Source organism: Nyctibius grandis, chromosome 2, assembly GCF_013368605.1.
Source record: "Nyctibius grandis isolate bNycGra1 chromosome 2, bNycGra1.pri, whole genome shotgun sequence".
Classification (NCBI taxonomy): Eukaryota; Metazoa; Chordata; class Aves; order Nyctibiiformes; family Nyctibiidae; genus Nyctibius; species Nyctibius grandis.
The window spans coordinates 54,696,344-54,708,357 of NC_090659.1; the positions used below are offsets into that span (position 1 = coordinate 54,696,344).

At 41.7% G+C, this 12,014-nt stretch overlaps 1 protein-coding gene across 2 annotated transcripts in view; it reads left to right on the forward strand.

Moving 5' to 3' along the window:
- The window catches only part of NCK2 (NCK adaptor protein 2), a 93,694-nt gene extending 85,353 nt beyond the window's left edge, over positions 1 to 8,341 (forward strand). For both annotated transcript variants that reach the window (XM_068423465.1, XM_068423472.1), the window contains one exon: positions 6,968 to 8,341. In XM_068423465.1, coding sequence (XP_068279566.1) covers positions 6,968 to 7,162 — 195 coding nt within the window. In that variant the 3' untranslated portion in view covers positions 7,163 to 8,341. The remainder of the gene's footprint in view (positions 1 to 6,967) is intronic.
- The last annotated feature ends 3,673 nt before the right edge of the window (positions 8,342 to 12,014 follow it).

The window sequence follows — 12,014 nt, forward strand, 5'->3', positions numbered from 1 at the left end:
TTTTTCTAATCTTGATCTGGTCTTGCAGATCCTGTATTTGGGGGTTTTTTGAGCAATGAGAAAAACTGTAGTTATGCATGTAAATGCCTCCTTTGTCTTAGTACTCTTTGAGACTTTTAGCTTTTATTAGGTTTAAAGAAATATTTTACTACATCTCAAACTTTTGTCTGTTCTAATCTTTATATATCATACCATCATATAATTTATTTATGTATGTGAATTATAAAAGCATTGGGGATTGCTAGTTTGTGGTTTTTTTCTTTTTCTGAAGTGCCAGGAGTGATATAATAAGCTAATGGGCATACTTGATAGCATGGGGAAAAAGACCATAAAAGATCTATTTCAAGCTTATTATATATGGAACAAAGAAAGATTTTAGAAATAACTCTTAAATTCTTGACAGTTGCTATATTTCACATGCGTGACTACAGAGGCTGTTCATGTTGTGACTAAAAGTCACCAGGAGTGTCTGCACAATCAGAGCAAAAGATCTTGATTAGAGAGACCAGACTGAACAGAGCAAAGTCATCAGCTCTTCAGTTTGCTCATCTTTCCACCAGACCTTCACTTCCCATTACATTGTGTTATGAACCCACCTATTAAAGCCGTGGATGCGGGGGTTATTCCTTTCTAAAAAGTCTCATAGATAAAACTGTGAGTCATCCTGCTAATCCCGTGCCTGATTTTTGACCTGTTTTAGGGTTTTCTATTGCCTTCCATCACCATAGTTACAAAAAGGCATCCGTATGAAAGTTTTCCTTAGATTTCTTTGAGTTTTGCTCTTGTTACTGAGCTATGAAAAGCTCTTCTTGGATAGATGAAGGTTTGTATTATTCTGTATTCACTCGATAAGACTGTCATGTTTTTCGATTTCAAATTTTAGTAGTTGCAAGATTTTACAATGTTTATCTAGATTGAACTTACCAGATGTTTGTCTCACAGCTAGTTTCCTTTAGCCAAAAATATTCTCCTCAGTTACACTTAGATCTAAGGGATGCTGCCATGGTAGAGAATATCCTGAGATGAACTCTGTCAGGTAGCTAGGATGCTGATTATCTTCATGAAATACTGTTATTAGAACCATAAACTTGTTTGAACCATTTAAGCCCTTAGTTTATATAACAGGCACAGTTACCTACTGATAATGTTTTTGCCAACTCTGTTGTACCTAGGTAATGTCACCTTAGTTTTGGTGATGTAAAGAGGAGACTGAAGTGGAACATACCTAGTTAGAAATACTGCTTGATTTGTTCTTTCTGTTGCAGGCTGCTCAGTTGATAAACACTGAAGTTTGTTGTCTCAGTAGCACTCCTGAACAAATAACGCGGACTTAATCTATGCAGTCTCTTTGCAGCCACTTCTTACCCTTTTTGAATTGCAGACTCTTTAGCAGTCAGATTTTTGTTCTCTCTGTGTAATACCTAACACAAGACAAATAAGTCTTGGCTGACACCGTTGGCCTGGATTGGGTAGGTGATCGTCACGCTTTGAAGATCTAATATTCCACTGGAGAGAGAAGCAGATTTGGAAGGAAGAGGGTTTTTTGTTCAGACTCACCCCGGGAAACAAGTGTACTTGCTAGCGCTGTAGCTAACAGGAAGCAGTACTAGGTTGTGGCCGGTGGCAAGGGGGGGCGACCACACCACACCTCTAGCTTCTGAGCAGATCCTCTGCTGCAGACACCCTTAGACTTCAAAGGGAGCTTCTGTCAGGACTTGGAGTCCCCTTGCATTCCGCTGCGAGTGAGTGCGAAACTGGTGATTAGACAAACACCACTGCTTCATAGTCCGGTGACGTCTTCCCATGAAGCAGAGATGATTATGTTTTTCTCAGAACAGTTCTGTTTATTAGCATGAATGAGCTATGCAATTTTTTGGACGATTTCGGGAGCAATTATTCATTAGGAAGTAATGGCTACCTTCTGCCAGTAGTGTCATAGCTATCAAATTATAGTAACAGATCCTAAATGGGATTGTGGGGTTTAATATTAAGATTATACTGATGATTGTATATGTATTAAGATGATACTGAGGACTGTAGGTATGACTGGATTTGTGTCGGTCCTTTGAGATCGCGTTTAGCTTCCGTGCTCTTTGTCCAGCAATAGTGACAGCAGGGGGAGGAGGCACAGGCTGAGAGTTTGTATGCTTTTTGAGGTGCTAATTCGGTGGCGTTCAGGGTGCCCCATATTTTCCTGGGGTTTTAATCCTGCAAGTGTTGGATAGAAGCAATGAAATGTGGCAACTGTTCAAAAACTGAAGCATTTGTCATGTTCTGTGATGTACTGTGATTGATGAGTACAGCGGAGAGGAGGAGAAAGTTTATCTTTAAAAACAGGCTTAAGGAAATATCTTAGTGCTTTATTTTAAATGTAAGAATAGAAGTCTTCTTAGAGCTGTATTTGAAGATTGATGGAGCCAATTTATGTTTCTGACCTGTGTAACGTTGATTTTGGAACACGGTGACCATTACATAGAGAGGAAGGATATTATTTTATATCTAAATGAGGTGGAAGGGGTAGAAAAAGGAATTTTTAACCCTCCCAGATGGTTCTGTCCAGCCTGACCTTAGACCTTTGAGCTATGACTTGTTTTTTTTTGTTTGGGTGACTGAGTAGGAGGAGGAGTGAGGGAAAACCAGGGTATGGAAGTGGAAGGAGTTGGGGAGCTCTAGGGCAGGCTCACAGATGGGAGTGCGAAGGGTTTAGAATAGTCTGAAGAATGAGTGCATGAGAATATCTTCCATGGAAGAAGGGCATTGCCAAATGGAACTGGATTGAAAGGAAAAAAAAATAAGTTGCAGGATCAGTAAAAGGCTTTCAGAGGGAGTTATTTTTCCCATTACCATTTATGATAAAATTGTCTTGTTTCATTCTCAAATGGCGATTTTAAAGAGGGAACCTTCTTTCCTGGTTTCACTTGTTTTCCCTTATATCGCTTTATAACTTGCCTTCATGATAAAGTTTTTTGAAAAGACAGTGAAGTTCCTGACCAAAGAAGTAACATTAAAGGAACGTCTTCCTGCCTGTTATCTTCCACGTGCTGTTGGCACCTGCTAGCCTATGGTCATCTTAGTCATAAGCAGAAGTTGAAGTAAAGGAATCTGAAACAATACAAAGTGCTACTACACTTGGACTGAAGAGCTGCAGATGCATAACAGCTCATCTTCAATTTTCTGTTTTAGGAATTGATTTAACTTCAGGTTTAGGTCTTCCCAATTACGGCAGTACAGAAATATTCACAGGTTCCCTGCCACTAAGCTAAGCTCTGTAATTCTGTTGCAGAATCATCAACTCTTCTATAGATTTCAGGGATTAAAGCTGACTTCTGATGTGTGTTTATTTGGTGTATGTGAGCCTTTTATTACTGGAAAAGTTAGTGTGCAAACATCCAAACGTAGCAATTAATTTAAGAGGGAGAAGGGAGAAAAATTGGCCAGCAGTCGAAACAAAATAGCTTAAACAGTAAATAAAATAAACAGACTTGGAGCAAATCCAAGGCGGACAGCAGGGAACCAATTCAAGCTGCATCGAACCAGCATACTTTGAAACGGTAATGATAAGAGCAGTCGTTTATCTAGAGATTTTTTTAAATAGTCTTTTTAAGCATTTTGGATGTTTGTTAGAATGGGAAAGAACAGGAATAAAACCAAATGCAAGTCCAGTTGCTTTTGCTGTTTGTTCATGAATCCTGTAGAAGTTACTATGCTGAGGCCAATAAAGGGTTTCAGGATTTTTGAGACAGCTGTTCGAGCTCTTCCATCTCTTTGCACCGGATGATGGCTCTCAAAAGGGTTAGATCAGCCTTTCCGCTATTTTTTTTTAATTAAATCAGATCACGAAAAGAATAAACTTTGTAACATATTCTGGAGAAAATAAGCGATAATAATGTCTTCTATTTGGGCATCAATCTAATTAGCAGCTCTGAGGCTGGGAAGAATGGACAATAGTTCAGGAGAATGTTCATTCATTAAAGTTATAATTAAAACAGCAGGAAAAGTATTTAATGTATTGTGTAGATCACCTCACAACGATCTAAGTCTGGCAAGTGCCTGGGACGTAGGACAGTAGATCAGAGGTCTAAGACCTATTCCAGCACCTCTCTGTGTGTGATTAGCGCATCCTTTCTGGTCTAAAGATAATGATTCTTAGCACATACAAGGAGCTTTGAAAACTCCTAATTTTGACATGCTGAAAACAACTGTGCTTTGTCAGAAAACATTAAAACTTTGTTGAGCACAAAAGTAAGTTTCACTTACTTTTAAACCTTTGTCATAACATCTTTTTCTGTTCCTAAAACAAAAAAAAATGTGTTTGCTTCAGATTATGAACTTCCCATTTGTAAGTTCTTCTATTTTAAATGAGGGCCTTCTGGTTACTGGTTGTTGTTTGGTGTAGGCATTGCCCATGGAAGCAGCACAGCAGAACTTAGTCAGCAAGACTTGATCTTGTTTTTTGAATCCTAAGCAGCTAGTTCCCAAGTGTTCCCTTCAACACTGTCCCTGAAGAGACCCTATGGACCTGCCTGGTAGCCTGTGTTTAGAGCACGGCGATTAGCACGCTGCCCAGAGCCTGTGCCCTAGATTTCTCCTCCATGAGCCCAGGGTCCCAGAGCCTCTGCAGAGCTTCATTTGTGCAGGCCTGTGCTTTGTTAGCATTTAATGGCTGCTGCTTAGGGCTATGGAGACGTCCGTTGAAACAGGTCCCAGGCCTGTGTGGTTATGGCTGCCGGAGGGTTTGTCCACACTGCGTTTGGGGTCTTAACCACAGCACGGTGTTCGCACAACCGGGCTGGCTTTAACCCAGTAGGTGTTGAAAATAGGTCAGTCTTGGTGTGAGCTCTGTGCAGCCTTGTTTGCGATGCTCCTGAGGCAGGGGTTTAATGTCAGAGCTAGCTGGCTTAAAATAGCAGTTTTCAGACTTGGAGCTAGGAATGGATGACAGGGTATGAAACGTACCTTGGGTGGAGCACTGGAAACCCCAAAGATATGCTCTTACGCACATTTCTTTCCATCCCTTTCCCCCACCCTCCCCAGTCCTCTCCTCTTGGCAGTCACGGGGGGTGTTGCATGTATTTTGAGCCAGTGGCTTTGGAGCTGCTCGATGCCTGAGTCAGCCTTCCTGATGGAGCCTGCACTGACCCGGCCAAGGCCAGGTGACACTGGATTATAGATAGAAGAAGTAATTCCCCTATGGTTGTTACGTAAAATAATTTTTAAAGAAGTGATGCTTGTGGATCTGGAATGTAGTGGCTTGAGGTAGAAGAGGGTTAGTCCAGAGGCATGGGGAGCTAGCTGCTGGCTTGGCCAGTGCAGAGGAGAAGAGCTGCTGCCCAAAGCCAAGGTGGGAGCCTGGGGAGTTGGCCCAGAGCCAGATCAACAGGCATGGCAGGAGCTTTGTTTGCTCTGGGTAGGGCAGATGGAGTCGGAAGGTGGAGAAGGCATTGGTACTAAAACAGGTGAGGGGGAGATGCAAGGGACAAGATTTTGCGATAGGCAGAACAGGGGGGATGTGTGGGGCAGAGACCCACATCATTGCAGGAAAAAAGGCAGCGTGTCTGAGAAAATGCTGTCCTTCAGCTTACTTGGGTGCGCACTCAGTGTGTATCTGACCCCCCAAATGCAGTGTAAAGGACTCCGGGGGCTGTGGTTTCATGAACGGAAGTCTGGTGACAGCAGTTAACATCTGAGGGCTCCTGCTCCCCCCTGCTCGGTCCTCTGCTGTGCCGCAGCTGCGCTTGGGGTTGTTCATAAGGCGATGCTGTGAACCAAATAGTCCCTTGTGGGTTTTGTTTAGCCTGGACGAGTTCAGGTTCGCAGCACTGGCCCAACCAAAGCAGCAGCGTGGAGGGGAGGACCAAGGAACTGCAGGAAGGCTGCGTCTGAAGCCTAGCGTGTGCCTTCAACGGTTTCTGTCTGAAGTTTCATGCCTTCAGTGAGCCCAGACCCTGCAGCACTACCTCCAGAGTCACGTCAGGCGTTACTTATCTCCATTTAGTGCTTGCTACAAACTCTGGTGTGTTCTTTTTATTTTTTGTGATTCTGTTTTCCTGCTGGCTGGTAACACCCGCCTTCAGCCACATCTTACGGGGCAAAGCCCATACTCCCATCTCTACAGCCAGCCAGCAGCAGTCCATGGCTAGAGATGGAGTTCAGCTGGAAGTGAGGGACAGTGTGTCCTTTATACCCTCGTACAGCGGCATGTGGTGCGGAAAGTGGAATGGTCTCATGCTGGCTGTTTGGATGACAGCTCTCTCTTCGTTAAAGTAACAGATTGCCAAGATGAAGAGATTTATCATGTGAAATTGTTCTGTCCTGAATAACTTAATTAGCGCTCAGATTTTGTCTTTTGTGGGTGGTGGTTTGATGGTGAGATTTGTAACGTGTTTTTATTTTATAGCTTTACCTTTTTTTACAAAAAGTGTGTACTCAATAGGAGAAATTATTCCCCATGTATGTGGTAATGAAGATAAAAGGTTGATGTGTTTTAGTCTCTTGAAATGCAAAGGAAGAACAGCCCTCTAGTGGTCACGGCTCTAAAACAAGCGATATGGGGGAATTTTCTTCATCTCACCCAAGCAATTGCAATAATTGCTTTCTGCAGGACTCTCTAGCAAGGAAACCATACATGATGAAAGTTTTTCCCTTCTGCTTGACATTATCGTGCTTCTAGATTGAGTAACTAAGATAATATTTGCAATTTAGTCATGTAATTGGCAACTTCAGACTGTGCATCTGGGGAGCTTTCACTTAGCTGACTTAACTGTGCATGTTAATAATGATGGCAATTATTTATTGAATAATAGACTATTGGGTTTCTTAAGTAGCTAAAGCACCGAGCTGTGGAACAAAGACTAGCATAAATTGCCATCAACTATATGACACAGTTTGTGCCTGAAACCACAAAATTATGCCTTCATTTTGTTCACTTTTATGTAATACTTTTTTCTTTTTGAATTCTTCTCAACAGCCCAGTGACTTCTCGGTATCTCTAAAGGCATCGGGGAAGAACAAACATTTCAAGGTGCAGCTCCTGGACAATGTCTATTGTATTGGGCAGCGTCGCTTTAATACTATGGATGAGTTGGTGGAACACTACAAAAAGGCTCCCATCTTCACCAGTGAACACGGGGAAAAGCTATATCTTGTGAAAGCACTTCAGTGACGTTGAAGATGGACTTGGCCGCCTGGGCCTCTTATAACTTCCAAGCCTTAGGTCCTAAATTCACTTTTATAGAGCAGAGCAATATCTGAAGCAGGCTTAAGGAACAGGCTCTTTCTAAAGTGTTTGCTCTGTGGGTTGCTGTTTGTCCTTTTTTTTTTGTTTGCCTCTTTTTGTGTTCCAGTTCTGTTAATCTCCGACCACCTCTCTTCAGGTTGAGAGTTTCCCTTGGGTGGCCGTGGCGAGCACTCACCTTCCCGGCTGAGTTCAAAACTCCCCTCTCCTGTGTACGTTTACATAGTTAGCTCAGATCAAGGAGGGGCGTTTTCAATTCAAACCAGTGTTAATCTGTTCAGATTGCTCACGCAGGCAGAACTCTCCGTTCAGAGACATCGGGCACAGTTTGAATGCACTGAAGCTGCAGCTACTTAAGTGAGAGAGAGTAGACCTAACAGTTGTGGCTGTGAGTTCTGTAGCTATATCGCTTACCGAGTAGTATATTACAAAAACTCCTAGTTTCTAGAAGCACTCTTTACACTGTACTCTGCTATTACATTGCCTCTCTGACTCTTTGTAAAGAGTACACTAATTAAAAGCATTTTGTAATAGTACTTCTTAAACTACTATGGTAAGATTGTAGTAAAAGAAAACTATCTAGTGTATTTTGGTCTGTAATTGCAAAAAAGAGAAATTTTATTTGAAAGTTGATTACTAGAGAAAGAATCATTGAATTGTAAAGGCTGAATGTTTTGGTAATCTACAACCAAATGTGCCATCCACATAATGCTTTTTCCTCTTGCCCTTCTGCTTGTTTGAATTAAACGATTATGTATTTAATTCTCAAAGTAATATGTATCTGTAGCTGATTGTTGACACTAATACAGAAGATTAATAAAAACTGATCTTGGGATGGGGTGGGGCGGGCTACCAACACTATATATATTTGCTTTACGGAAAGAAATCTTCGGGTTTTACAGAGGATGGCGTGGTTGGTAGGAAGAGACACACAGAATGTTTATGAAGAAAATGCATTTTTCTCTTTTCTTTACATTTAAACTCCTTTATGGTTTAAATATACAGTCTTTAGATGGCACATTCCTGAGATCGAAGAAGGGATCATGAGATCTCAAAATCTTGCATACTCAGTTTTTTGGATATTGTAATAAAAAAGGTATTATGTCATGATGGAGTACTGGATTTATCCTTGGGTGGTAGTCTTGATGTTGCTTTAGCAACGTGAAATAGAGTGAATAATGAATTTGTGTGTCTTGGAATTTGTGTGGCCTAAAAAGGAAACTTCTGTGACTGCAGAGGACAGTTTGATATGAGGCAATGTCTAGTGAGCTCCGTGTTACTTGTTTCTGTGATAAGTCCGTTCATAGCTTTAATGAAAACTGCAAGATGGAGCTGTTTCCTGGTACCGTTTTGCTATTAAAACATGTTCCTTACCTATTCTGTATTTCAGCCAGTGGTAGTACAGCTACCTCAGTGTATAACTCCAGTGTAGGTTAAGCAGACACCAGCACTGTCTGACTTGCTTTGGTGTAAATCATACCACTGCCAGGAGACTGCACTGGTATGTCTGTGACTGAACTGCAGTCTCACTCAGACCTGAGAGGCAAGTACAATTTTTGAAGTTCTACACACATACTATTTTCCCACCACTCTTGAAATCTTAATTCTGTAAGGTTATCTGAATTGACAACTGTATTTGAATTAACAACTATATTTTTCTGTACATGTTTTAACTAAAAATTGGGCAGTGACATTTCTGCTTGGTCCAGCTTAATGAAGGAAAGCAGCGATTCAGAGCAATCCAAAATGGTCATGCATTAACCCATGACTGTCTTCTAAGAAGACAGAAGCTTTGCTTAGGAAGTTGGTGAGAAGTACCAGTTATTTACAGTCTACGTACAGAAGGACTCCACAGTGCACTGCTTCTTAAACTTCATAAGTGAATTCTGCAGAGAATGTAGGTTTTTGCTTTCTAATACCTAGTTCTTTCTTTAGGTGAATCTAAGCATGTACCGAGTATGGCAATGGTGTTAACAAAGTCAACTATATGTTGTATGAGCATTTTCAGGATTGAGTGAATTGCTTTTCAGTCTCATTGACTCTTTGTAGTATTTGGAAAAATGATATATGGGAATGGTTTTCCTTTTCAGTAAACTGATTACTGCAATTACTCTTTCACGCCCCTTGTTCATTTTTCTGAAATGTTCCCCATGTTTCCAGTTCCAGGAACCTTTGTATGCCTCATGCAATCCTTTTTTTTCACTTTTTTTTATAGTCCCCTTTTACAGCTCTGTTAGTTCCTAACCCCTTTCTAGTCTTAGTAGCTTAGAACTAAATCAAATAGACCTATAAGTGAAGTTTTTACCGTATACTTTATATTGTAATGGATTTATCAAATCTTCTTGTTCTGGTTATCTCGTGCTCTGTAAACAGCTTCTGTGTATTGAGGTGTGAATTGTTGAAGTATTTTGTTTTGGAAGCAGTTAGTTCATTTACAACCCAGCAGTGTGAATGACTAGCTGGAGTTTGGTTTTTTTTTGAAACAAGCCTGATCTTGTTTTCGCCCACGCTGTATTTAATCAACATGCTCTCCATTCAACAGGCTCATTAATAGTTCTTCAGTTGTTCCCGTCTTTACTAATTAGATAAGTTTCTGCAAGTTTTGCTGCCTTTTTGACCTGATTTGCTGGATTGGGCCTAAGCACTAACAATCTTCCGAACTAACTGCTTAATAAAGGGGCAATATACACAGATTTTATTTTTATTTTCTTATTTTGTAAGTACCTTTCTATCATTTGACAAAACCTCACCCTTATTTTTTGACTACTGAAAGCCTCTTTGTCAAGGCATGGGGTTAGGGGTATGGGTTATTTTTTAAGATGAGAGGAATTGTGGTGACCTGAGTTTCTTCAGCTGCAGTTTTCATTAAAGGCTCAGATAATTTCTGATGGAGTAGAAGTGATGATTTTTCTTTATGGTATTCAGTCTGGCTTTTCCCATCCCCATCAAACCTGGTTCGTATACGTGCATAAGTTTTACTTTTAAGTATTATTCTTGTACAGCTGTTAATATTTTCTTGCCTTGCTGGTGTTTACAGAAGAATGTGAATGAGTTGTCTGAATCCATAGCAGTTGCTGTACTTTCCATGCAGCGGCAGAAATTTGAGATCCATGTTTTCACATTTAGCTCTGGGAGCTTGTTGACAAGCTCCCTCTTCCAGTTATCTTGACCATTTGTGCTATCACTGAATAGCCCTACCTTGAGTAGGCACAAAAAGACAGTCAAAATCCTGTCACTTCTGAACTTACACATCATAGCCCGTCTGCTCGGTAGCACTCCTCTTCTGAGGATGTTTTATTTAAAGGATGCTGTGGTAGCTGTTCTTCATAAATATCTACAGTGTAGTCCTTGGTCCCAGCTTTTATGCTGTTCAGTCTTAGGAAAGTATGTGTGTATGAGATATTTTCCAAGGGACGGGGAGACTAGTGTTACGCCAGCAACTCCAGAGTGGTGTATAGCCCCATGCCAAATGGGAGCTGCTGCTCTTTGCGCAAGCGCCTGCATTATCACGCTACTGTTAGTGATGGTGATATTTGACCAAAAATGTTGGAGAGCTTCAAGGTTTACACTGATTGACAGATAAATGCATGCAAACTTCTGCACAGGTCCCAAGCCAGGCAGCTGCTAGCCAGATCCAAATTTGAAGAAGCGTGAACCCAGGGCATGGTGCTGAGTCTCAGCCTGAGGGTGTTGCAGAGAAGTACAGCACAAACACTTCATACAGCTGTGCAGTGCCCAGCTGGCTTGGAGCATTTGTCAGCAAAATGCTGCGCAGTTGGGTACCAGGTAGCCACGGCTGACCTGAGTTAGTATTGAGGGTAGTCACGTATTAGGTGGGGACAAATTGTTAAAGTATTAATCTAAGAGTGAACTGAGAGCATGTCAGGTAAATTCACATGGATCTACTGTATTATAAAAGCAAAGGGTTTGCTCAGTCTTTGCTTTTGGGGAGAGAAGAGGCAATGAAGACGTGTGGCTCGGTAATTAACGTGAATATGGACTATATGAATGGACTGTAAAGTCTCACTCGAATGATTCTATTTAGTGTTCTCTATTCAGATGTTTTTATCTCATAAATTTATGTGAAATCCTTAAAGCTTACAGCTGTTCTTCCAAGCCTTTACTGTAGTGTCACGGCTTAAAGCTGGGCCTGCTATTAAACCTGTGGCAGATGCTCTCTGTTATCCCCCCCTCCTCCCCCCAAAGGGAAAGGGAAAAGGGAGAGAGACTTCCGGGTTGGAAAGTTAAAACAGTTTTAATAAACTATAATAATGGAAAAGAGTATAATAATAATAATAGAAATAATCAAATATATACAAATATATATACAAAACCAAGATTGAGCTCCCCTGAAGTCAGCCACATCACCACCGGCACTGCAGGGCAGGCTCCGGGAAGGCCCAGGCTGGGCCTAGCGACGGTCGAGAGCTGGATTCAGGGATGCACGGATCGGGATCGGGGGCAGCAGGAAAACAGACAGAGTCCTCCTTGGGCACCGGCCATAGCAGAAAGAGGGCGAGACCCTCGTGATCCCCCCGCTTTATACCAAGAATGACGTGTATGGGATGGAATACCCTCGTTGGTCAATTTTGGGTCACCTGCCCTGTCTGCTCCCCACTGCAGCTGCAACCCCCCTTCGGCTCTTCACTCGTAAGCAGTGAGGAATTCAGCAGTGACCTTGGTTTCTCTAAGACTAAGTACAGCAAGAGCCTTACTGCACAACATCCCTACCGGTGCCTCAGCGATAACTACAAACTTCAAGTGTTATCAGTCCTGGAAG